The sequence below is a fragment of the Strigops habroptila genome, chromosome 3, assembly GCF_004027225.2.
Source record: "Strigops habroptila isolate Jane chromosome 3, bStrHab1.2.pri, whole genome shotgun sequence".
Lineage (NCBI taxonomy): Eukaryota > Metazoa > Chordata > Aves > Psittaciformes > Psittacidae > Strigops > Strigops habroptila.
In genome coordinates, this window is record NC_044279.2 from 84,936,832 (window position 1) to 84,964,529 (window position 27,698).

The window sequence follows — 27,698 nt, forward strand, 5'->3', positions numbered from 1 at the left end:
CCTGCCCTCCCAACACACCCCCCAGAAAGAAGTTTTTGGTACTTTTTGATAAACAGGAAACTTTGCTTCAGGATTTGCATAGTCCTTCTATATTCTTTTCCTTGAATGCTTGAGACACTGAAATATAATTATTATGGTAACTGATGAGATACGTATTTAATACAAATAGGACTAAAGTATATGTATTTAAAGGTGTATTCTTGCTAGTATGGTTGAGACTAGTAATTCATAGTGACAATACAGCAAATCACAGCAAATCACAGCTACAGTGATACTACAGTGTAGTGACATGTCATTTCCATTAAGATCCCAGCATTTCTTTGCTATATTGTGTGTTCAGCAAACCTGTTAGTGTAACATAAATTTATAGCTATCACAAAGTAGTGCTGGGTTCATACCTGTGACTTGAAAAAAATGGACATGACGTTGCATTTTTTCAAAGGTTCACATAAAATTAACAGTTCTACATTATGTGCATATATTTAATTACATATCTGTACACATTGACCCCACAGAATCTCTTCCGCTACAAAGATTGGAACATACATAGAAATACGGTTCCTAGTAAATGAACCATTTAAATGTCATAATACCTGTATCTGTATATATTTTTACTAAACCAAACCCTTTAAACTATTGTTTAAGAACCTTAAAAGCATAGGCTGCTGTACTTCATGAAATTTCAGAGAGTGATCAAATTCTTCCTCTAGTGTCTTACTCTGCCTAAAGGCAAAGTCAGAGTGTGCTGGTTTTGTGTCAGCTTTGCGTGAACTGTTTGCAGAAACTGATCATTCCTTTCGTAATGTAGGTAGGTGAAAATGTAAAGAAAAGAAAAAAAAAGCCAGGCTGTTTTCTGCCTGAAATTCGTTGCCTTCAGAATTCAACATTTTCAAACCTAGCCAGTGGCTTACAGCCGTACAGCTGCCATGAATTTCATTATGAGTTTTAATTGTTTTTGTCGGGTCTCAAACATATTCTCCCCAACTTACATGGTCTACGTAAAGCAATCAGTGTGGATCATACAAGAAACAAGCTGAAATGGAGTTTCTCAGTTTGTCAGTTCAGTTTTAAGTCCATTAGAACCACTGTGAAATTTTGTATTTAAGTCTTTGGGTACAGAATTCGTTCCATTAATTTGTAATACTTGTCTCAATGAAGACATCTAAGTCAGTAGCCTATTTGTTCTCAGACATGGATATATTTTCTTTTAAAGTTACTCCACAGCACAGTTTAATGCTTAAAGTACACTTCGCTCTGTGCTTTCGTTCCCCTTCTGAAAAAATTACTTGTCATATGTATTAATATACACAAAGTTACTGATTAACCCTACCTCTTCTAACTAAAATTAACAGTGAGGCTCTTAAGCTGTTGTAGTACCTCTTTCCAGCAATGAGTCCCACATCCAATATTAGCTGTAGAATGTCTAAGTTTTCTATTATCTCACAATAAAAGAAAGGAGAGGTAACATAACATACTGTTGATTTTGGAGATGGTATTGATTTTTCATTAGTAGCAGTTTAAAGTTAAGAGTAGATTACTCTCCTATACTCGCAGAATACGAGTGGGCTAGTGATGAAAGTGAAGACTCTCTTTCATTGATGACCAGCTGATCTCTCTTCAGAAGAGAGGACTGAAGCCTCATTTTATGCATCACCCTCCAGCAACTGCGTGCATGTAAAGATAAACTTTTGAACTCCAACCCAGTGCATTTTAGCTGGCAGTGGCACAGACAAAAATCAGAACATTGTCTAATTTATATGTAAGATTTCCCAAAATTACTAGGTAACTGAATTTCCAACCCATTATGCAGAAGGATTATGAAGAGTCAGATCTAGCCCCTTAAAATTTGGAGATGTTGTGCAAGTGAACTGATTGGTGCCCTTTACAATTATTCATGAGAAGATAGCACGGAGTTTTGATGGAAAAAAATGCCTCACTCGTAATAAATTCATACATGTTTTAAGGTTTTATAGAGACCTAGTATTTCAGGCAAATTTCTACATTAGCTTTAGTTAGGAGTCTTTGTGATGCTGTAGTTTCTTCTTCATGTCAAATCACATGCAGTTTACATTCCACAAGGTTTCAGCTTTATTTCACAGTTCCCTGCTGTACTTCCGCAGGGACTTGCACTAATTTGAAAGGTCACAGAATCATAGAATGGTTTGGGTTGGAAAGGACCTTTAGATCATCTAGTTCCAACCCCCTGCCATGGGCAGGGACACCTCACACTAGACCATGTCGCCCAAGGCTCTTTCCAGCCTGGCCTTCAACACTGCCAGGGATGGAGCATACACAACTTCTTTGGGGAACCTGGGCCAGTGCCTCACCACCCTCACAGGGAAGAACTTCTTCCTTAGATCTATCCTGAACTTCCCCTATTTCAGTTTAAACCCATTCCCCCTTGTCCTATTGCTACAGTCCCTGATGAAGAGTCCCTCTCCGGCACCCTTGTAGGCCTCCTTCAGATATTGGAAGGCTGCTAGGAGATAAGCGTGAACATTGGAGCTTGAATAACAAAATTAGTTTGGCCAGAGTATGACAAATGATGAGGGCTGGATTTTTTGGTTTGGACTTTCACAAGAACAAGAAACATGACAGAATCTGGCCTGGTAATCAGTGAAACCTGCTAAATGCAGCAAATCGTGACAGCAAGGTATTTTATCTTTATCATTGCTAGATGAATGGAAATTGCATAGGAAAGTTTATTTTCCACATAAAGAAGTTTGTTTCCATAGAGGAACACATATCTAAGTACCACTGTTTGTAAATGTGTATTTATGTGACAATGCTATATAATAGCTACTTTCCGCTCACTTTCACAGCATGAGCTTGTCATGCCAGGGCCTAAGGCATGCTCAAATGCCCATTTGAAGTCAATTATATGATTCCCATTTACCTCTGTGGGAGTTTGAGCTGTATGCAAAGTGATGGAATGGGTCAAATCCACCTTTTTTTTACCTATAAAGAGGGACCAAACTCTTACCCTTGGTAACACCTGCCTCACCTGCTCTTTGCTGTATTCAGCTATTCCTGCTGATGCCCAAGGTACCTTACAGATGTAACTGAAGTTAGAATTTGAGCCCTCTATGTATTCACATGGCAGACATCTGCGTGTGTCTCAAAGAATGTAGTGTGAAATGCACTGTAAATAGTTTTAATATATATTTCTATTATAGTTTAATAAAAATCTTAATCACAGTCACTAGCCACTGAGTTTGTCTATTTGTATTCTTTTACTTTTTAAAAATATTTGAACGAATACATTGTTTCTGGGCACAGTATTTTTGTACTAGGTTAAGGGGGTTACTCTGTATATTATGTTTTGCCTTTAAGCAGTATTAAAGTCTTCTGAATGTTACGAGTTCTTGCTTGCTTCTATCCTATGACTACTTAGTAAAAATAGTTACATTACTTAAGAGAATCATTAGTCGTACTTACTGTATAGCTGAAAGAGAATATACTCAGGTTATTCTCTAAGGTCAAACTGCTGCTTATTACTTCTTTCCTCATTCTTGTCTTTGTACTGTTTTCATTCTTTTTAAAATAAAAAGGACGATATCAAATTTTACTGTTTGTTAATTAATAGTATTGAGGTTGAATTTTCAACACCTCATTGTTTCCTGATTCAAATCATTGCTTTTGTAAATGTATATTTTATAACAACTTCTCTCGGTCCTAGAAATCCGGAAGAGAAAAACTTCACTATTAATATCAAGATACTTATAACCTAAGTACTACTTAAGTAAGCCAGTGGTACAGTACTTCTCATTTAAAAACATGAAAAAGTAATTCACTGCTTCTAACCACCAGAGAGCACTGCAACTACACTTACTAGCTGTCAGAAACCAGTTTATTTATTGGATAAGTAGAACCAGCAAATACAACTGTTCCAAGTATCAAGTATTCCTGGAGTAGCACGTAAGGGAGATGGAAATATTCAACCCAAGAAAGAGCGTGACAAAACTATTTTTGACAACAAAAGCCTCATCCTGTTTGAGCTGCTGATCCTAGAAGTAATTCTAGACCAATGGGTTTCCTGGCAATTTCTCTTCTTTGCCTATTAGGATCTCCACACCAACACTTCTGGCTTGACTTTTTTTAGCTTTAGGCAAAACCAGAAAGTATGTACATCCCTTACAAACAACAGCCTCATTCAAAAAGTTATGAAGGGCAGATTTAGTTCAGCACAAAACACAAGCGCTGCTTGCTTGAACCAACTGCAATTTATGAGTGCAACTGAACAACTGTCTGTGTATATCTGCATTGATCAGGTAACCATTTGCTGTTGGGACTACAATCTTTCCAGCCCACTCACCAATCTAATCATGCTCCTGCTTAGTCTTGCTGAATGTCTGAATTCATTTCTGAGAGGCGGTGCAGTTTGCAGCAGGAGTACTAATACCTTTCCTACCCAGGCCAGAAGAGAATATAACTTTAAAAGAGGGCATTTTTACTGAAAAGGTGAAAAAGAGTATTACACTTGGTCTTTCACATCTTGCACAACTGTGATACCTTTTAACAAATGGAAAAGACAGTAACTCATTCCTCCAGCCATATTTTTAGTAACAGTGGTGACAGCTATTGCTGACATGCATTTCACATTGCTGTGAAATCTCACCCTTTCAGATTTTCCAGAAATAATTCAAATGTGTGAGTTTGTTACAGTAGTTAGCTTTAGGATCTAAAGTTACGGAATCTGACAGCCACTGAGTTTTTCAGCCCTTCAGAGAAGAGTAGCATTTCTTAGCCACATGCAGAACTTTAGAATTTCAATTTAAGTTGAAACATACCACACGTTATAAACACAGTAAATTTTCACTTCAGAATTTACAATCCATAATTTCTCGAAATGCCTGGCTGCATGTTTTCACCCCATTATTCCAAAGCTCTTATTTAAGACAGAAATTTATGTTTACACTTCCTGAGAGATTGAAAATGAAACCAGAAACTTAGCAAACCAGCACCTGGAGTAGGACAAAATCCAGCTCAAGTATGATCTAATCCTGCAGCAATACAACATCCAATTACAATATGAACTTTGAAATTATTCATCCAAGAGATGGCATTAGTCCTATTGAGCTCCTTGTTGCTAGGCCACCCATAATTATGCTAAAGTTGGCTTTACTGGGCAACTATTTTCTAAATAGAATTATCTATTTACTGTATCAATAGAAATGTAAGTAAGTATTGTGGTTTAAATGCTTAGTAAAACTCCACAATAAGGGATCCTGAGCACTTAAATGATTTAAGTGCCCAACCATCTTTGCAATCCATTCCAGGACATACAGAAGAATCATGCTGTAGAAAACATGCATATAATAAAAAGATAGACAAATCGGTTCACAACTACCAGACAGAAACCAGTTAATCTGCATGATTTTGACAAGGATTCACCTCTTTTTAGTATACAATATTATAATATTTACATAAGCATATTATGTTTATGCTGGCACCAAGCCTTAACCACTCCATGGTAAAGCTGAGTTTTGGCTGAGATCTACTGTCCTGAACAACTTGAAGACAAATCACAAAGTAAATGGGACAGATGAATATAACACACTGCAAAAGAATTTTTGTCACCTGATCTTTGGAGCCTCATTGTCCATTACTATCATAATACAGGTTGGCACAATTACAAACTGGAATGATCAGATTGGCATTACCATATAAGTTAATAATTTCTATCCACCTCATTTAAAGATCAAACTCCAAAGTTAAAAAGTTTGTCTGTTTTCAGTGTTCTGAAGCTTGCAAGATCAACAAAGCCACAAAGCCAAGAATACACACCCTTAGCTTTCATGACTTCCATGCAACCAGCAAAACTAAACCCCAAGTTTTTCGATGCACCATCTAAGCAAAAACTGCAGTTTTGAAAGCCACACAAGGATGAGGTAGACAGAAGAAGGAAAAAGAATGTGGAATATTCCAACATTAAACAAAAAATCTATAAACACAATATTAATTATAATTTTAGAAGGAAAGCCAGCTTTTATAGGAACTCAAAAGAATTCTGATTAAACTGTATATCATATGATTCTGGTAAGAAAATTGAAGTCAAATTTTAGTGCGTTAATAGTCCTAAGGAATTCATGTAAATTGTGAGAGATTCAAAAGATGGCTGCTTGTTCTAGCACTAACATTCCAACAGACCTCAGAGAAGAATTTATCCTGTCAGTGCTACACCAATGTAGAGACACCATGAAGGTCATAAATACTGACCACCTGTGGAGATTCTCACTTAACTGACAGGTCTGTGGGGCTGATCCGAACGGGATTCTAAGGACTCATGCCCAGTGAAAAGAAATGTTAAGGAAAGGAAAAATGGGACAGAAATGGAGCAACAAGCTTTGATGTGAAATTCAGGACCCAGCTACTTGCTGCTCCCATGGTAAAAATGTTTGAAGTAAAAAAGTTTGATTAGCCTGACTTCTGAGGGAGACAAGAATCACAAGGAGCGAAAGGCAAGTTGTGAGATAACTGACTAGAAAAACACATCTAAGAGATCTTCCTTTTAGTTGAGGACTCGCTCCAGAAGACCCTCCCCCTGTTTTAAGGTTCAGAAAAACTGCTGACATAAGTTTGATGTACATGATGTAGAAATTCATTCTTAACCTGCAGAATGTCACTACTCTGAGTTATTGTCTCAAAGGTTAAGAAGATAGACTGGATTCAAATGAGGAAAGTAATCATTAACATTAGTTTTGTTTAAATACATAAACACTACTTCAGATACCTTAGCATTTCTTAAATGAAATTAATTGGCAGGTTCTTTGAGAGAATGCAGAACCCACCTGAAAAGTAGGAAAGCTTGCTTGAAACACTCAAAATAAAGGTCATTTCCTGTTTGTTAGATTTTATATATACCTAAAATAATGTGAATTTCAATTTTCTACTGGATACAACAGAAGTGGTTCAAAAGTTGCACTACACTACACTGACTTACTGTCAGAAAGAACCCTTCTGCAAAGATTGTAGAGAGTTAATACCTTTGTTATACAACAATAAATTGGATGTACTATAACCAGATACTGGGTATTTTTGCTTATTCATATATACTAAATAAATAATACAGATTGGCAATGATAACTACGAGGGTCAAGAAACACTCCAGTGTTTCTAGTCAGAGATAATCTGACTCTAAAAGAAACTAATTTTGCCCATTTTCTGAGCTGGCTGAAGGGTAAGATAGGCATCTGTGATTAGCAGAGCACTGGGCACAGGCTCTGACACTTTTTGAGACACTGAGTTTGGATTTAGCACCATGCTAACACAACTATGCATCTCCCATTTCGAGTTAGCAAATTTTTACCTAGGGGCTACCTAGGAAATATATATATTTCCCCAAGTCAAACATCTTGAAATGTCTTGCCTGTACCAGACAATGCTCCAGTTCACAGTGAAATACAGCATTTCAATTTTGTCCTTCACAAAAAAATGTTAGTTCTGGAATTCTAATATTTATATAAAGGCAGGATTTTTTAATACCAAAGATATGCTTGCTTCTTTGCAAATTTTGTTTTATAACTTTTATGTAAGTCGAGGTGATTAAAAAACGCATGAAAATGTATGAAGAAACTGCATGTAAAAACTACGTAATGAGACCTAACTGGTGTTCTTAAACAGATATTGTGAGTTACTTCCCTCACCACCACTAACAATAAACCACCTGAACACCTTCCATCTGGCAGGCTTCTTCCCCTTACAAGAAGAGGCAGGAAGAGGAAAGAACAGGCAGCAAGCCTAGGAAGAGTGGCAGGCGCTGCTTCTTCCTAGCCTTGAAGAAAAAAAGGCACTTCTAAGATGGAAGACCATGGCTTTGAGGAAGGCAAACAACAGCAGCTGGAACACTCATCAAAGGAGCTCCCTTGACAGATCAGAGATAATCTCTGCAAACTGCTGGGAGAGTCGTCTTGAACTGGAATAGCTGCAGTCGGAACACGTGTGTTCACAACTACAACACACTAGCTTGCACCAAATGCCATCTTTCAAAAGACCAAAAGGTCTGGAAAAAATTAATTTTAACTCTAATGCATGGTCAACTTCTAGCACCCTGTTTTGGCTGCAAGTATTGCTCCTTTCTCTACCTTACTGATGATTTTTACTACCACTCGAATACAATGAATAAAATGAACAGATTAGCGATTTTTTATTAAGATGAGTGATAAAGATGCTGTCATAATTTGAGGGCAATAAGGGAGGGATTCAGCAAGCAGTGCGATCATGACTGGAAATTTGAGTAAACTAAGGTAATTTTCTCCTTGAAAAGATCAGTGCATCAGTTGAGCTTTAGTCAGCCACATCATCCTGTAAACTGCTGTCAAGATAAGCTAGTACATAAATTATCTTGGCAAAGGTATGTTACTTCAGAACAGTCCTAGTGGCAGAAACATGGCATTTAATGGTACTTGGAAAATAGACAGAAATGAAAACTATGAAAAGCTCATGGAGGCAATGGGTAAGTCTTACTTTTCCAATGCCTTCTACAAGAATAATACCACTATCGCTGAATACAAACTCAAGCTTCCTATGAACTACCTTCTGGCTAGCCTGCCCTTTTGCTGCTTGCTGCTCTGCCCTTGCATAGTGTACTGTGTTTGTTTTCAGAAGATGACAAGGGGGAAAGGGGGAAGCTGAGAAATGTTCTCATTTTAATTACATTATTTTAATCTTAAGCAACTTAACTTATTGCAGCAGATTTATTTCAGCAGAGGAAAGAATCTCTAAGTCTACATTTGAGTAAAAGGCTCAGACAATGTGAATGATATACTTTCAGCAGAATTCTACAGCAGGAATACTAATTTGATGACATGAAACTACTTTTAAAATATCGCAGGAAGGAAGTCATTCTTCAGTTTTACAGAAACACATGATTCAAGTAATTTTAGCATCCTGATACTTTAAGTTTTTATAAACTGTGCATTATATGGATATACACATAACCACTCCAGTTGGATAGTTTGTACTGGTGAATATGGCCTCAATAAAAAGTGAAGAATGAGAATTTGGGTCAGAATGCTGGAATAAACTCACTTAACCACATAAAAGTCACTAAAAAGAGACAAATATGATGCTCCAGTTTTTGTGGCGTTGTGTTTCTTTTTTTTTTTCTGATTTGTGCTAATTGATTTTCCTAGGTATTAATATAATGAAAAGAAAGTTAGGAGCTCATGATAATTTGAAGATCACTTTTCAACAAGATGGAAACAAATTTAATGTCAAAGAATCAAGCAACTTCCGTACCATAGATATTGAATTCACTCTGGGAGTCGATTTTGAGTACAGTTTGGCTGATGGGACTGAACTTACTGTAAGATACTTCCTGTATTATTATAATTTATTATATATGGCAATAACTATATGAAGTACAGCTTCAAGATGAACAGTTTGTCTTCCTAGTTTTTAATTTAAATTTTACTTTTAAAGTGTGACTGTTCAGTAATGTTTGCAGCTTATATACAAAACCACAAGGTATTTGTCTTGGTTTTGGCTGGGATAGAGTTAATTTTCTTCCTAGCAGCCAGCTGGGTTTAAACCATGACAATAGTCTTAACGATTCAACACTGTACCATGAAACTCAGGGTTCCACAGAGGATCCAAAAAGCAGAGTATGCAGCAATTTTCACACCATGAAATTCAGGCAAATGCAATTTTACTACTTGTAATACTCAAGTCCACGACCTAGAGGGCAGAGTCAGTATGTACAGGAAATTTCTCTCTGTTAATGCAATTAATTAAAATAAGGAGCGCTGAGCACTAAAAACATCGTGCTTGACTACTATGTGATTAACTAGTGGTTTTATTAAAATTTCATTTTTACAACCTTTCTCTCAATGTCCAAAAAAGCATTATTACACTGTTTTAATCTCTTCTCACTTTTAAGCGTTCCTGCAGTTTTAAAATCAAATCACTGTCATATCTATTGCAAAATATTTGCAAGGTTGGGGTTTGGGGTTTTTTTTTTCCCCATTACAGGGTGCTTGGAACATGGAAGGAAGCAAACTTACAGGAGCATTTACTAGAAAAGATAATGGAAAAGTAGTCAAAGCAAAGAGAGAAGTCATAGGTGATGAACTTGTTCAGGTGAGTTAAGTGGTCACTTACATACAACTTTACAATATAATGAACCAAAAAAAATTAAAAGCTGTTCTGAAAGTGGGAAATGTTTTCTTCAAGCCAAATAATCTAAAATATTTTTAGTTAAAATTCTCAAATCAAGTAATGTATCAAAATTTAAAGCTTTAAAATAAAACTCACAACCTGCGATTTCTAGGTTTTTCTACCACGTGACCTGTATATTATCAATGCATTCTGAGGCCTGTGAATAAAACTTGTATACAGAAGATACAGACAGATAGATAGACAGACAGATACACAGGTAGATAGATAGATAGACGGACTGTGTAAATGTGTTCTTTTTCAAGTCTCTGTCTTGTAGAAGCCTTACCACAGCAGCTTACTACAGTGTAATGCTATCAATGGCCAATAAGTGCCCTTTTAAAAGAACGTTTGGTGTTGGAGCAGGAGATGATGGCACAGAGGGCTAAGTTTGCGACAAAAGGGAAATGCTTCACAGCTCTGTAGTTGAATTGAACTGTAATGCTTTAGGATCCTCTCCGTTAGCGGGACACAAGTTTCTTAAAAGGATAAAATCAAAAAAACCCCAGAAACAACCTCATGGACAGCTGTGAGATGTGAGACATCACAACATACAGCCCAACCCTTCAGTGCTTCTCGCTTGTAACAAAAGCAGTCACATAGACAAAACCTCTTCAGTAGTGGTACTGGGAATATAGCACTTCAACACTTCGGGTCTTTTTCTGAAGCCCCCAAAGCTCTGCCATGGTGGTTCAAACGCTGGCATAGAGAATTTATGCCTATTGACAACAGGCTGCTTTTCTCACGTTCTTTCCTCAAAGCCTGCACAAGACTGGCAGGCCCCTCACAGCCACAAGTCACAATTCATTAAATCACTACTGCCCATCTTTCAATAGCATCTGTGAAATGAAACTGTAATACCAGCCATTGATTTTTCTTCCTAATTTCTTAACAGACTTACATATATGAAGGAGTTGAAGCCAAGAGAATCTTCAAAAGAGCCTAAGAACTCCACCCAGAACAGCACCAGAAAAAAAACAACCAAAACAGAACAATGAAAAAAGACCATTTTTCTACATATCCTCTGCTTTTTTTTTTTTGTTTTTTAACTTTTATCCCCTCACAGCACTTCTTAAGCTGCAATTACTTAGCCCTGTTGCAAACACAGGCTAGTTCCTTACGTTTACTGTTTTGCCTTGAATAAACAAAATCCAATTATAATTCGATACAAATGCTAAAATGTTGTTTGCACCAAGTCCTACCTGACTGCCATAATGTAAAAGGCTTCAGAAATTATTTTCTGTAACCAGAACTTAAATAATTTGTTGCATTGGTTCTCAAATTGCAACCTAGTTTCCTTACCATGCTATTTATATGGATAAACAGTTTCTCTGTGTATTGAATATTATGTAATACAGATGGCAAAGCCTGAAAAAAAACCTGACAGCACCCAAGTCTCTAAGACTATGCTGTTTAAATATTAAAAATTGAATAAACATAAAATATGGTGTGATAATACAGCTCACTTGGAGGTCTTAAGTGATATCCCATTAACACCTTTCTCTGATCAATAGGAATAATATAAAGCACATACTGATGATATATTGGTATCTCACAGAAAGTAATTTCATTGTATTTGTTTCAAAAAGTATGACCACGCTTTTAAACATGCAGATTTTGAGTTGTTGCCATTTATCAGGAGTTCAAATAATTCTGTGCCAAGCAGGCTCTGAGCGAGTTTCTTTTAGGACACGAACAAAAATATTGAAAGTATCTCTAACAAGATAAGGAATTATTTCAAACTATCTTGACTTCAAACACTGGTGTTTCTGACAGGTGACGAATACGCACCATGTTCTGCTCATGCTGTCCAGTCTGTGTTGTTTTCAACCCAGCCTCACACCCCTCGATTTGCGCTGTTTCCTCAGGGCTGCAGTAAAACTCCTCTCGACGGTCAGCGCTAGTTACATCTGCCGTGTCCCTCTAACGACGCCTCCCTGTGGTCAGCTAGTCCTGTCCCCATGTTAGAGGGCAGCCTGCTTCCATGCCCTGCACCTCTTCGGACACATCGGCAAGCCAAATCTGCGTGCTGCCGGCACTCTTGTCCTTCAGCAAACAAGCAAGCCCCGAAAGGCTGCTTCATGGAAGGCTTTTTGCTAAAAATACCACAATATTTTTTGCTAAAAATCCACAATACCACATGGGTCTGAGGAGAGCCCTGAGGCCTAACCTAAGATTCACAGACAACCATATTTGTCATTATGATTTTAGTGGGTTTTTAAAATACCTCACAAAATTTACTTCCCCGTTTTCTCGGCTCTCTTTGACTAACTTTTTCCTGGCCGTAAGCGAACAAAAAATAAATCAGGTTTTTTTCCTTCAGTTATTTTTGTAACTGAATCCTCTCTTAGCCTGTGTTTTTCTGGTCTTCAGCGTCTCACACCTCCCTCTACTGCCAAAATACTCTCATGACGCTAACAGTACTCGAGTTAGGAGTAGGATGGATGACCCTTGTTTGTGGATTTGGATTTCCTCTCCCAGAAACTGACTGTATTCAATTTCCAGTGTAACTTTTTTCTTACATAATCATCTTTCAGTGGTAGATTTACCACACATATCGCAACGAAGAGTACTACTTTAAAGAGTCCTTCAATTTTCAATTAGAGAGAGATCTAAAACTGAAAAGCGACAGTATGAAAAGCTAAAAAAACCCCACCAAACAAAACCAGCATCCTATAATCTGGATTTTGTTTAGATATTAAAGCCTTTAAAAGAGAGAGGGACAAAGAAAAATGCCTTGCAGTATGCTACGTGACAGTTATGTGCACTGAAAAAGCAGACTAAACTATAACAAGCCCTAATCATCAAAGTGATGTTACAGAGTTAGACCTTTGTTATCATTTGCATGTCATCACTGCTTCTAAATTGCATACAAGGATATTAACAATTAATTATCTCAGAGGTTTCAGGAAATTGGAGAATGCCGCTTTATTTCTTTTAGAGGCTTTACTGGCTGGAATGAAAGCTGCATTAAGTTTCTGAATTAGGTTCCCTCCTTCTTCCCTGAGGACGCTTATCAAAGCCTGCTATCAATGCACATATGTCTGCAACACCCAACCCAATAACACCCTGCTGCATGGTTATTTTGATGTAGGTTATCAGATTTGTTTGATTGATTGGCTCCCATAATCAGTAGGGTATTTTGTTCATTAAGTATTTGAGAAATTAATTTAGTTCATTCTGGACTACACACAAGACTACAAACTGAAAAGCAAACGGATAATTATTTACTAAAAAACAAGATATAGCAAAAGTATTTAACAACTCCAAATACTGCAGGCACATCTGGACAGCAGCTGTACTTAAAAAAAATAAGGAAAAATCTTTAAAGACTCAGTCTCCAATACTTGAGGTAAGATCACCAAAGAGATGGAGGAGAGCGGTACAGATTTGGTGAACTAACAAATGAGATTACAGTAGATGTGAATGAGATAAATTTGAACAGGAGACTTTTTTCTTAGGCAGGAATTTCAGAATTACATTACTCTGCAACCTAATAGGAAATAATTTGCTTTGGGGAAGCCTACAACCCCCAGTTCCTTTTGCTCAAATGAGTAATAAAGACTTAGCGGGGAAGTACTGTCATTGTTTCCCCCAAAATCTCTAATATACTTCACCTAACACACACATGCTTAGCAGATACTCACTACGTAATTCAAGATCATCCTTATTTCTAAAGATAGAACTTATTAAGGAAAATAGCTACCCCTAAGTGCATGCTTATGAGAAGTTAAACTGATCAGATACACCTGCTCTGCATTCTGCAACAAGTACTACCTTTTCTTTTACTATGAGGTTAAAGAGGGTTAATAGCTGCATTAAGGAAACAGGGGTTTTTAGTACAGTCCTAAATTGCTGGTCTCTCTTCTAAACACAACAAAAATAGCTGCACTCCTTTCAATACTGAGTACTGGCTGGCTGAGGGTAGTACACCCCCACTATGAGTGTGGCATCAGGTTATGCAGCTTAATTTGTGAAACTTTATGATTTTTTTCAATTCCTATGCAGCAATGTGTTGAGTAAATAAAGTACGTAGGATACACTATCTACATGAACTTTCCTGTGTTTGCTGAGGGTGTACAGGCTCCAACTAACCTTTAGGGACAGGAAGAACGTGTTAGAACAATTTGATTTTTCCTCAACTTCTTCACAACAGGATTTTCCAAAAGGTCTTTTAGTTTCCTCCAGGGCATCACGGGCTCTCCAAGAAACCGTGTCAGAAAGAACTTGTGAATGTCTATTTCCACACAAGCCCCAGTACAGCTTCACAGGACAAGGCCAACACGGTCTGATAGGACTGACCGCCTGCTTTTCCCCACACCCGTCTCACCTGGCCAAGCGCCCTGTGGGAGCGGCAACCAGTGGGTTACACGGGTACTACCGCAGGAACGTCAGTCACCAACTCAGAGAACCTCCACCGGCAGCGCTTCTCCCAGAAGCAGCAAGACAAGCGGGAGCTCCCTCCATGTCCAGCGTTTTTACCACACGACCCCGCCATTACCCACTTGGCAGTGAGCGGGTAGGACGCCCCGCGGCGGCAACTCCCCGGAGCGCAGCCGTGCCCGCGGGCAGGGCCACGGCACCAGCGCCGCCACAGGCGCTCCCCAACCCGCCGCCCCCAGCACAACGCGGGCGGGGCGCTGCGTGAGGCGCCAAGGGCGGGGCCGGCGCGGCGGTACGTGCGCTCCGCTCGCATTGGCTGCCCACCCGGAAGCGCAGCGGGTGCCTGCGTGCTGAGTACCGCTGTCCCGCGCGGCGGCCCTGCCGGACATGGAGGTGGAGGCGCGGCGGCGGCGGGAGCAGCGGGACGCGGCCGAGGATGGCGGCCGGGCGCAGGCGGTGTCGCTGTCGGGGCAGTCCTATTGGCTGGACTTGTGGCTTTTCGTTCTCTTCGACCTGGCGCTCTTCGTGGTCATCTACTTGCTGCCCTGAGGACGCCGGGCCCAGGTCAGCCGCCGCCGCCGGCGGGGAGCGGGTGCGTCCGGCCGGGTTCCCGCCCGCCGCCCGGGGAAGGCCGGCTCGCAGCGGGGCGGGAAGCTCCCGAGCCGGTGTGGGCTTCTGTCTAACCTTTGGGGCGAGTTGTAGCGAGCAGGTGCTGCGCCGGGGAGCCGGTTCCGGGAGGGAGGAGGAAGCCCGGCGGGCGGCCAGGGGGTGACTGGCGGCCGGGGAGCTGCAGCTGGCAGCAGCTGGACGGGCCGTGCCTCGCTGGGGCGAGCTCGGGGGAAGGTGCCGCTGCTGGTGCGGGAGTGGCTCCTGGGAGCAGCCTTTGCTGTCCCTGCCCAGCCTCGGAAGGCCACAAATACCCCCAAAGAAATGTAAAACTAATTCCAAAACAGCAGGTTGGGTTTTTCTTGTTTGTTCTAATACAAAAAAAATAAAGCCAACCAGTATCAGGTCTTGGATCAGAAAGTATGCTTTCTCATGTTTGCTGTATCTTTGAAAGGACTTGTGTAGCACTGCAGAAGTAACCTGTGTTTTTCTGTTCTCTGTAGAGCCACTATCTAATCACAGGATGCACCTTAAGAAACAAGCAGAGGAAGAGGAGGACCATTTGTGCAGTAAAAACAGCAGGGAACACTATTCCACTTGAATGCAGGAAGCATATATATATATACACACATACATACACTTACAATATCTGTGGCTGTATCTCAAGTATTACTGTTCAGATTTTTACCTGTATCCTGTTTCTGTGTTCTGAACTGTGTTTTAAAGTTCACATAAGACAGCCTGACAATGCTTTTGTAATTAGTACCTAAAGGTTTGTTAAGCAGAGATGAAAATCCATGCTGTTTGAATAAAATCAACTGAAAGGACAGACTATAGAATGGCTGAGAATAAAATTCAGCTCTTATAGCTTCAGTCTGTGGAACTCAGACCTTTTCCCTCAATGGAGGAAGCTTACCCAGTTGTTTTACTTTCAAAAACTTAATCACAAGGGGTGTGATGCTATTACATGGGGTTTGGTTTTCTATTACCTGTTTCTCTTTCTACTGCAGCAGTTACTTTGCCTTCTGAAACATGCCAGTGTTTAACAGCAGTAGCAGCCTACTGTCCTCACTAATTTAGGTAAAACGGGTTCTGATTTCCATGAAATAAACAGTGAAGGAGCTAGGTTCTGTCAGCAGCCTTCTTGAATAGCTGGCAGGTGATATGCACGTTACCCTCTTCCATACACCTTCCATGGATGACTTTATGTAGGCTGTAAGAGGCAAGTCAGAGGTTCCAGCTTTCAGGTGCACATCAAAATTTCCTGTCTCACTCTAGGGAGACTTTCAAAACAGTGTTAAATCGAGGAGTCTCTCACATTCTCCAGTGGAAGGAAGCTAAACACATGGAGCAGGCTTTTTACCTCATCAGGTTTTAAGGAAGAGTCTTCAGCTATGGATGAAGGAGGGGGTACAGGTTTCTTGAGTATTTTTCCCTTGTGAATACTAGTTTCTAATTCTGAAAAGTACAATTCATAGTTACTGGGTGTTTTTCAGGAATAATGATAAAAAATAACTAGATTCAGGACTTTGACTTTCAATGTCCATAAATGCTAGCATTTATGATCTTGGCTGCTGGGACTCTGGCTCATGGTGTGGAAGAGTGCTGAACTGTGACTGCATTCTCACCAACAGAAAAACAGGTTTTCAAGTTAGCTCACCTTATTTTTATTTCCCCCTCCCCCCTGTTTTTCCCTAACATGACTTCACCAGGGAAATCTCAAGGGAATAACCTATTAGGGAAGCACTGTTGCTCCATTTCTCTTTTGGTAAGGAAGACAGGTGTGTAAGTCTAAATATCCTTTAGAAAACTAAATTACTAGAAGATAGATTGAAATTTAACTTTCTCCCTCAGCCAGATCTGGCATACAAGGTTTTACTTCACTCAAAAAACTTAAAACTAATGAAGTGCAGGCTCTGTGGTGCTTTGGGCTCAAGCTATTTCATATGCTCCTGGAACATGTGAATAAACATGTCAAGGCAAATTTCACTTATCCCTAATAAAGCAGAAGGTAATAAGGTAGAAAGAGAGCTTGTGTAACTAATCAATCAGTTGTTACCCAAGGCTGTGGGATTATGGAATTAAGATTGCCTTATGCATTTCATAGGTATAAACCTGGTTAGCTTTCTAAAGAAATACTTCAGAAGTTGGATTTTACTGTTTGAAAAAAATGTGACTGAACCATCATCTCCGCAAGACTTTGAACCATTAGTAGCAGTATTAGTCTGTCACTGTTTAAATATGTAGTTCTGAAAAGCCAGGGTTTTTTTGTTTTTTTTTTTTTAATGTGGAATAAAAAAGGAACAGGAGAGAAAGGTACTTTAAATTTTTATCTGATAGTTTGAACAAGCAGGACTTTGCAAGAAAATAATTCTAAAGCCTGAAAAATATATTACAAGACTTGTTAATGTCTTTATGGTTACAAAAATCATCTAGGCTCTTATACAAATCTATAGCCAGAAGGGAACATTTATAAAAAAATAAATAGGCACCCTAGGAAAGTTAAAACAAGTTATCATGTATTAGTTAGCAAATATTAAGTACATACATACGTGGAGTGCACAGTCAAATATAAAAACAAAGGTGCCTCAATTAGCTGTCTATTTAATTAAATACCTGGTAAACATGGGTCGCATAGAAAGTTGTCGGGTAAGATCGGTTCAAGCAAAGCAAGGAGACTGGAAGTACACCTACGTTACTACAGCTACCTTAAAAAGATGTTTACCAGTTGTGCTTTACTGGAAGCCAGATTCATTGGTATCGGTAATAGGCATTCATATTGCTTATTGTACACAAGTATGAACATTGCTATGCATGTTTAAAAATAAGTGTCCTAATATTCACAGTTGTTGCTGTGCTACTGATACATAAAAATACTGTCATTTCAAATACAAGATTTTTTCAAAACATTTTACAGATTTTACATTATTTACAAATGCCAGTAATTTTTATTTTTACACAAGTATTAGAGGACAGTTTTACTTAACTGGCTATGTATAGTATGTAACATTGCTAGATGAAGTAGAAAAGTTTAATCTACAGGTTTTGAAATATCTCAAAAATATTACAATTAGGAATCTTCCGAGTTGATACATTTTCAGGGTTCTTTTTCTGTATTCAACTGATTTTCTTATAAAAGGATACTTTTTTCAAGTTGTTGGGTTTTTTTACAGTTTACCAGCAGCCATACCTACACATGCATGATTATTTGCACTACAAATCCTAGATTCCCCCCCTCCCCCAAAGTGCTACAACAATTTTTGATCAAGGTAGAAATAAGATTAATCTGAGATACCTGGTTTGTTGCATATATCATGTTCCAGTTCTACTGTAAGTTACATGTAGTTTAAAAAACAAAACAAAAACCAAACAAACCAGCCCTGACCTTGACACAGAACAACCAAAGCTACTGTTTAAATGTCTAACCTGGATAATTGTGCTAAACAATTGCTAACATTTGGTTGAAGCAATAAAACTCATATAAGGTATATAAGGTTTATAAATGTAAAAAAGCTTTTCTAACTGTGCAAGTATAAGCAGGAGTGTTTCTTATGCATATTTAACTTCCTTGCATTATTTTTATAACTAAAAGGCATTGATGTTCAGATGTAACCAGCAGCACCCTAAGTTAACACTAACACGAATAATAGCAAAATTTAGCCTTTTTGGATTGTGTCAGACTTTGATGACATTAAATTACGTATTGTTCAGTGTTGCAAGACTGAAACAGAACTCTAAGGCCCTCTGACACCACAAGACACAGCAGGTAATTTTGAATAGTCAGGGCTGCTGCTTTCTTCCCCAGCTGCCACTGGGCCACGTGCTGGGCCTCAGAACAAAATGCATAGTTCTGTGCACCAATATAACTAACCAAATAAAAGCCAAATAAATCCTCCGCTTTGTTACTGAAATAAATCAGCTTAAGAAAAGACATGGCAAACGCCAGAGCTGCCAAAACTGCAGGGCAGAGTGCTAGAGCAGATGAAGAGAGGAACCTCTTTTCAACCCCCCTCAGCCACTGCAGCCTGAATGGCTGCAGGTTCAGCCAGCCTGACCTGCCAATACAGAACATGTGTGTGTGGCAGTGCTCTGAACAGGAAAAAGTGTCAGTAAAATCAAGTGTCTGACCTCCATTAAACATTGCTCGAAATGTCACGCTGAAAAAAAAAGAGATAGGAAGTTCAATAAATAGCAGCACTGACTTTGCATGCAATAGTAGAATAAATCAGAACTGAACATAAGTAGCAAATATATCTAAAACCTTACAAAATTAACCTTTTCATACTTGCATGATAACTCTGTATTTTAAAATTGACATCCTATTCTGCTATATCGGTTTGGAGTTTATGTGGTTACATTTCATTTTAATAAGTTAAAGTATATATGGCTTTTAGGGTGAACAAATCTGATAAATATGTTTAAAAATGTACACCAACACAGAGCAGGTGTATTAATAGGACAGGCTATTTCTGCAGTTTACTTGAATTCCCTTTGGAAAAAAATCTTACTCAACACTTGCAAACCAGAACAACCGTTTTTAGAGAATTACTGTTAAGGCTTTTCAAATAAAAAGTTAGAAATTATCTGGGTAAACTTGTATTAAAGACACTTGAAGGTTTGTGAAAGCACATACTCTCAGAGAAGTCCGCTGAAAAAACCCCACATCACCTGCTATCTATCAGGACAAATACTGCTCATCTACATTACTGCATTATATACGGTAGTACGTTTATCCCTTTTGTTAGTCTATGCATGTAGTGACCACAGTCCAAAGGAACACTTTTTAAATTGCAGCTTACTAAATCTTGTTACAAACCCAGTAACATCTAGTTTATTCCACTGCTGTGAGATGCATACACTCAAAGGGACCATTTTTAATATAAAGTGTAAAAGACAAGCTGAGTAACAAAGGCAAGCATTAAGGCAACCAGAGTAACAAATCACAGAACCTTAAGTTTAGCACCTCTCCTCCTCGGTTCACCTCTATTTGCATATTCATTTAGACAGTCGTGACTCCGAAGTACAGTAAACTCAGTACATAGTTACAAACACGGTGACTTAATGTTTGTGCCCATTCACAGGCTACATGAAATGCCAAAGTGAGATGCAGATATTCTTTTTTTAAGACTATCTACTGCAGTGTATGCCTTCTACGTTTGCCTTGTACCGTTGCTCGGATGTGGAATGCCTGGGCTCAAGAGCAGCATGGTATGTAGCATTCAGTTCTACTCCAGTTGATGGAGGATGCTTTTCTTTGTGAAAGCTTCCACTGTCCGTAAAATACAGCTTGGGTCTCTGATGATATTTCATCCTGTATGTGTCAGTCATACAACTATCTACTGAAAAATAAGTTGTTAGGGATACACTATCATTTCCATCCACATAGCCAGCACTTGATCCTGTATGACGAGATCCTTTCTTTAAAAAGTTTTCAGACACAGTCCAAAAATCATTAACTGATAAGCGAGGTGGAGAATCCGGTTTATGAACAAACAGTTCATTCCCTTGAAATGGCTCTTTAAGCCTTTGTTCGTTTGTAAGTATGCTTGCTTCTGATCCAGATTTTAAAGCTGTACCCGTTTGCCTCAATGGATTGTTTTGCAACACCTCTGTCGATTTTGTATCAGCTGCCAAGTTATTTTCTGATCCTGGCAAAGTATTCAGAGCATACTTCTTTGGCGGTAAAGGCGGAGGAAGATTCTGGTACACTGCTTCAGGCACCCAAATAGCATCCACCCTTTGGAGTGGGTGCCCGGCATGCTCACTGGGAGGGGGAAGCACCATGGGCCCTTCTGACAGGTTCTGTGGCACACAAGGTGACAACCCCACCTTGGGACCAAACATTCTTACGTGATGAGGCTGCGGCTGGGAAGAGGAGTGAAAGTCGTTGCTCATCAGCTTCCTTCCACAGACATTTTCTGTATAGGGGTGGGATACGCCATCTGCACAATATAATGGCATGTTCATCTTCTCTAACTTGTCTGGATTAAGCCACTCTGAAGAATTCTGTTCACTTGCCTTGTTTCTGCTTTCTGACTTAACAATGTCTTTAAGAATCGGCTGTAGAGCTGACGATGGGAAAAGTTTCCTATTGGTCTCAGGCATTTCAGCTCTAAAATACAAAACCACACAAGATATAAGTAGCCATAAAAACATACGAAAGAGCTCCAATAACCCAAGGATTTTTTTCAAAGACAGCCTCGGTAACACTGTTAGAATATTCTATCTGGCTAGAGAACTGGAATCTGCTTACCATACACCTATTTGATTAAAAGTTGTATTAAGTCACTCCAAAGTTTCTTTCACTTGAAATGTAAAGTGCCCCCAAAAATGTCTGCAAGAGCATCAATATCTGTAAGGCAAGAAAAATTCCTTCCACATTTAGGACTACATCAAAAATGACCTCCACTTTCTTTCAAACATCTCTGTGACTCAGACTGATACATTCACTTTTCAAATATTAGATGTTACTTTTGGGTGCTACATTTGTATTTAGATTCTTCATTTTTAGGAGGTACCGCGCACTTACAGTTCAAATTAGAAACAACTGGTATATTGCAGCAGCTTCCAAACAGAGGTCACCTCTTCCTCCCCTTCCAGGCAAACTTTTCAAGATTTCATGGGGTTACTACTCTAACCACAAATAAGTTAATCACTGCCTGCTGCAGTACATTAAAGTAAAAACATAAAACTATTAAACCCCTTTGCTCTGCTAAGATGGTTTAAAACAGTGTAAGCTATTTGATTCCACTGACAGAGAGCATTTAGCCTTATCAATTATGTAAAATAAAAAAGGCACTGTGTCAAAAATAGTCAATATCTTAACATTTGAATGCTTGATTACGATCACATAACAGAATTCTTAAACTACTACACAGTAAATTAATGCCAGTATTAGTTACCTCTTTACTGGAGGACTGGGCACCTGCAGATGTAATTCTGTCGGGAAATTAACATGAGGTCTGTAGTTAACTTCTGAATTGACCTGGTCTTTCCTCAAGTCTGGGGGTACAAAAACATTCTTTCACAATCAGCAGAAATACAGTCCAATTCCTTCTTTGTAATTCCTCAGAGGTTATAAAAGCAAAACACAATGGGACAATTAATTCCTTTCAAGAGTTGATATTGATCAAAATAACCATTTTGAAGACAATCTGTCACAGCTGGTCAAATCTTATATTCATCCAAAATAATCTGAAGGAAATGAGGAAATTTGTTGTTATTGTTTGGGTTTTGTTCGGTGGGGTTTTTTTAGCCTTTTTTTTCTTTTTATGCTATCAGAATATAGGCAACTACCACAATTTAGAGGTCCTATATTCATGTTTCCAAGATCATCCTAACATTTAATTAAAAGCAGATTTTGAAAAGCAGCTTTTTATAAATGCACGTTTATTCAAACATCCAAAGTAATTTAAATTACAAAATAAAAACTATTTATTATTTCTGAAATTTCACATCATGTAATAATAATTAAATGGAATGAATACTGCAGGGATTAGGGGGTGCTTTTCTTCTTTTGTTATTGTTTATCAGTTGGGTTTTTGCTTGGTTTTTGTGTGGTTTTGTTGGGTTTTGTTTTGTTTGCTTATTTAATAAGTGCATTCTTTGAAACCAATTAAAACCAAACCTACAGCAAACTGTGAAGTTCATAGCGATGCTGAGCAGCCAGGCAGCACCCTCAGTCATGTGCCCTAAACACACAGTATGAGTGTGCCTGGGCCAGCGCTATTACACTCACACTCTAGAAGCTCCTTTTATTCACAGGCAAAGAATCATTCTTTAAAAACACATAATTTCTGAACAATGCAGCTTCTAGTTAACAGTAAATAAAGGAAGCATTGAAGTATCCATGTCAACAACACATACAATAAAACACTCTCTTGGCAAGTGACATGCAATGGTCTATTTGTTTAGAGATAGATGTTACAAGTCTTCCTAATGCAATGACTGGCCCTTTATAATGAGTCACCTGCTCTGAAGCTATTCAAAGAAGTCTTATTTTAGGTATGCATAGACTAGATTCAGATAACTACTAAGCCTATTTCAAAAAACCAGGAAATAAAGAAGGCAGCATGAACTGCCCAATTTCTAGTAGAATAATCTTGTATTCAGTATTTAGACAATTTCCAATAAGGTAACGTAGGCTGTTCCACGCTTTCCTCAATAAAACCTAAATTTTGTACCTATTCTTAAATTATGTAATCTTACCAAGATCAAATATTTTAATTCACTTATTTCCCCAAGTTTAAGTAGTCTTGGAACTTTTGACTCGTGAACATACAAGCCAAAACCCCAACAACAAAAAAGAACTAAACTAAAAACTTTGGGTGATGCTGCTGGGTGATACTTGCTTTGAGGGTCAGTATCTGCCCTATCTTTAACTGACGAAAGACCAAAGACACTAAATCTTGGACAAACAACACAGGCTGTAGAGCCTAACACAGCACATAGCACAAGAGACAAAGCCCCCACATGGCTTTCCTTCAAGCCTTGAAATGAGGAGGGGGGGGGGGGAGAAAAAAAAAAACGTTAAAAAAAAAAATCTTGCTATTCCAGCAGGATAAACAATACCACAACCTCAGAAAGAATAGTTATGGGAAAATATTGCTGCTGAATGAGCCTGTGTGAAACTGGCAAGCGACAAGCAATTCATCTGAAAGAAAGTCTGAAACTGCTCCGGTGGCCTGTGGCATTGGAGCTAACTAACATCGAGGTAATATTTCAAACAGAAAATGTTTCATTTTGCTACAGATTTTAATGATGCATAAATCGCTTTACTGAAGGAAAAAAAAAAAGGCTCAGGCTCTGACACATTATTTCCTGTGATTATTTCCAATTCAGTATTTAATTTCTGTCCCAACGTTAGGATACAGTCCTAGGAATGAATTAGTTAAATAATTTGCTACATTAACAGCGTCCGAAGCTAGTGTTTTTAACCTTTAAACTCTGAATATATTGACTTTTATAGCAGAGCGCATCTACAGAGAAATCACAAATACATCACCCATACAATCGCGCCTTAATTCCTCAAACTGCCTGATGCAAAGAGAACAGATATTAATTTTATTTTTACTCCAAACCAAGCTCCTAAGGAGGAGCTCCAGACAGGCAGCAGCACAAGCTGGTCAGGAGGCGGCAGTAAAGGTTAATAAGCTCTTTCTTTGGTGTGACCACAGCACGCATTCAGCCAAAGCTGCTCAGCGATACCAGGTGGTTTGTGCCTTCAGAATTCCAGCTAACTTAAAAATAGATGTGTTATTTTCTCTTCTGCTGACAGGATATCCATGCATGGTTAAAACCAGACGCAGATGCGATTGGGAATTTTGGCTCTAGGTTCTTTGCAAACCTAAATATGGCACACACAAGCACTGCGCTCAGCTGGTGACTGACATCCTTATCAATGGGTCATAAAAAGCTTACCAATACATAAAGCATAACTGTTTCCTGACATACAAACCAATCTGCTCTGAAGATTTATGAACATCTATTTTCACACCTGAATAGCCAATCTAGATTTTCAAAAGATTAACAGCCATTCTATAGCCAACAGGTAGGATAGACAAGTCCTCCTCTAATATCTTCATTTACACACAGAGAACATTTCCAAATATCTGCAAAGCTCTGTGTTATGGGGAACCAAAAAACCAGAACCACCTCCCACCCCAATATTAAGTCAATTTCCTTCTAATGTGTTTTAGCTGCATGTTTCCTGTCCTTTTGATTACCTGATAATTTTTATTTTTTATGAAGTTTCCAATAAAAAAAAGACAAGGTGTAGTACTTTTGGTAAGAAGTACTGTGGCAAATTCCTCTCTCTGAACCAAGACATTTTTCTGTGTTCAGTTGACATGACAAACTTACTGGAAGCTTTGGAAATGTGGAAACATAATCCCAGTCAAGAAGACAAACACATTATAACTTGTCCAGAATAGAATATTATTTAAAAAAAACAAAAAGAAAAAAAACCAAAAAAAACCCCCAGCAAAACAGTGACCGTCTTTAGGGAAAAAAAACAACCAAAAACCACCTTCTGTTCAAGAAACTGTTCTTTTGGAGCAACATGCAGTTGCAAAACATTTCTTATATATTCATCACTGTTTTTTTTTTCCATGACTTTAAACATCTGGAGAAAATTAAAATAGAGTTTCACTTGTTTGGGTTTTTTTTGGGTTTTTTTGCAGGGTGGGGTGGTGCATATCTGCATGTGCGTGAGCGTTTAAATAAGTTTTGAAGTGAAGCAACAGTTGACAAGGAACACCCTCCCTTCACTCTGATCTGCCTGTCTCAAGAAGTTCATCAGCTCTTCGTTTTAAAACACAGTCCTGAACCTTTGCATCATCTATTTTAAATTGTAAACTTCTCACATTAATGAAGTGAATTAGAAATGTGAGAGTCCTTTCCATTTCAATCTTCATGGGCTGCTTAATTACATTTGGGAATCTTGAAACTTGCATTGCAGGGGTTTTTTTTTGGTGGTTATTTTTACTTTTTTACCAAAATCTTTACTCATTTAAAGACACTCCAAAAAGCACTTATTTATTTCTGTTTCATGTTACGTAAATTAAGTAGCTTCATGCTTTAATTCTCTACTCAGTTCTTCAAACAGATCATATACATTGACTGCACTATAAAGATAGTAACTAGATTTTCTTAGATATACTTGCGTTATTTTAAATCATTACTATAAAAGTATTGTTTTCCTAAGCAGATGAGTTTTCTTTTTCAGAATTTTTGCTTGTTTGTGGGGTTTTCTGAAATGACAAATAAATGAAGGCAATTTGGATTCTTCCTTACATATTCACCAGAGCTTCAGAATGTTTCTAGATTTCAGTTGGAGTTGCCTCATGCTATTCAACTGAATAATTATTAACCGGAAAAAGTCTGGGTTTGTAATATTACAAACACAATTTTGCATTTATTTTCAAGGGGAAGCAGTTTTAATTTAAAGCACTGATTCCAAGTATATCTTCTTTTGAGATCACTGAACAGGCAGCTTTTAATACTGCATCTTACATAGGAGGCCAACAAGCACTTGGCCAATTTTAATCACAGAGCTTATTGTACTGACAAGTTAGCTCAAGAATGAAGTGCTCTGAGCTTTGGTGGAGGGAGGTTGAATCTAGAAAACAGGGCTTCTAGGATTTAATTCCCCCTCCTCCCCCCTTAACCTTCCCGAAAGCAATGCCTTTTATTGAGTGGCAATTTCATTAAGGCCTCTGTGCCTTAGGAATTGGGGAGGGTTGTCATGAAAGCCGCTAAAATGACTTCATGACTGCAAATGATTCTCAGTAACTAGCACAGAGATTGCTCTGAAAATCCATTTAAAAGTTCTATAGCCCTTCCCAACTTCCAAGAATTATAGTCATCTTTCTTCGACTTGAAGAATGTGAGGTTCAAAGTTTTGCTCTCTCACTGTTTATGCCACATGTTCTTTATAAACAAAGAAAAAAATAACCTCAACAGTTTCATCAAGTTCAAACTTCAAAAACACTACATCATTAATATAAATTGAAGCTGTTATATCTGCTTACTGAATATCCAAGTTTCCGTGTGAAAATTCGATCACACAAATTAGGGATTGGCCTTGCAGGACATTTGTTTCAGTACTGCAGTCTACTATTTACTACCAGAGAAAGAAGTAGCCATATGATCTGCATAACCACTGTGTGATCCAATGTTACTATCTTTATAATGCTCTAACAAGAAGTTTTATTCCTCAACTGCTGAACTGCTCTATTCAGCTCCAGTTAAAAGCAATGTAACGATAAAGCATCATTACACAAATGGTGAGCATAATTTGGATTACAACATTATTTCTGTAAGAAACTTTTCCACGCAGAAAACCCAGCCAGAGATATTTTTTCAAGTTGCCCTGAGAGGCTAATGAAGATTTCTTACATTCTGTTTCTCTCTCAGAAAGGACCAGGCATTTCTTTCTTATTTTCTGGGCATCCGTCTGCGATGGAACCTACCAATTCATGTTTTGTTCATAATATTCAGAGATACATAACATAAGGTAATACAACTGATACCTGTAAATGACTACTACTATTGTCCTTGCTAAAGGTGTCCTGACATTCAGACAACAAAAAACCTGAGTCTAAATAAACCTGTAACCTCACATACATGTGAAATTTCTTCAAATTCTTCAGATATCTTTTCAGTCCATTAATCACTTCATTCCAAAATATGTTCACATGTGAGAACTTGACATTTGATTTAAATACATACAATTTTGTTACAAAACTATTCAAAAGTTAATTACTGAATTATAATAACCGAATAGATGGGATCTTATCATCAATGTTTTATGGTAACTCCAAGGATCACCTGGAATCACTACACTTTTTCTTAAAGAAAATGGACAATGCATATTGAAAGCTTTAAGTATACTGAAGCAAAGTAAATGGTTGTCCCTGGAGATTACTCGTTACTAAGCTCACACATTGTCTGAACCCATTTTTCATTCCAATGGAGTCCTTTATGCATTTTTTTTTCCTTCTTTTTGCTATCCAAGTGTGGGGTTTTCCCCACTGGTATCATAAGTATAGTAC

The 27,698-nt window shown here is 38.3% G+C and overlaps 3 protein-coding genes across 4 annotated transcripts in view; 2 read left to right on the forward strand and 1 right to left on the reverse strand.

The window, feature by feature from the left end:
* Positions 1-8,388: 8,388 nt before the first annotated feature.
* FABP2 (fatty acid binding protein 2) lies at positions 8,389-11,302 on the forward strand. Its single transcript, XM_030480501.1, has 4 exons — positions 8,389-8,455; positions 9,135-9,307; positions 9,973-10,080; positions 11,051-11,302. The coding sequence occupies exons 1-4, from the start codon at positions 8,389-8,391 to the stop codon at positions 11,099-11,101; spliced, it is 399 nt and encodes a 132-aa protein (XP_030336361.1). The 3' UTR covers positions 11,102-11,302.
* A 3,086-nt stretch (positions 11,303-14,388) lies between these two features.
* LOC115605334 (translation initiation factor IF-2-like) lies at positions 14,389-16,151 on the forward strand. Its single transcript, XM_030479599.2, has 3 exons — positions 14,389-14,529; positions 14,679-15,102; positions 15,648-16,151. The coding sequence occupies exons 1-3, from the start codon at positions 14,389-14,391 to the stop codon at positions 15,743-15,745; spliced, it is 663 nt and encodes a 220-aa protein (XP_030335459.1). The 3' UTR covers positions 15,746-16,151.
* A 1,580-nt stretch (positions 16,152-17,731) lies between these two features.
* The window catches only part of USP53 (ubiquitin specific peptidase 53), a 38,018-nt gene continuing 28,051 nt past the window's right edge, over positions 17,732-27,698 (reverse strand). For both annotated transcript variants that reach the window (XM_030481059.2, XM_030481060.2), the window contains 2 exons: positions 22,047-22,146; positions 17,732-21,256 (listed from right to left, as the gene is read on the reverse strand). In XM_030481059.2, coding sequence (XP_030336919.1) covers positions 20,272-21,256; positions 22,047-22,146 — 1,085 coding nt within the window. In that variant the 3' untranslated portion in view covers positions 17,732-20,271. The remainder of the gene's footprint in view (positions 21,257-22,046; positions 22,147-27,698) is intronic.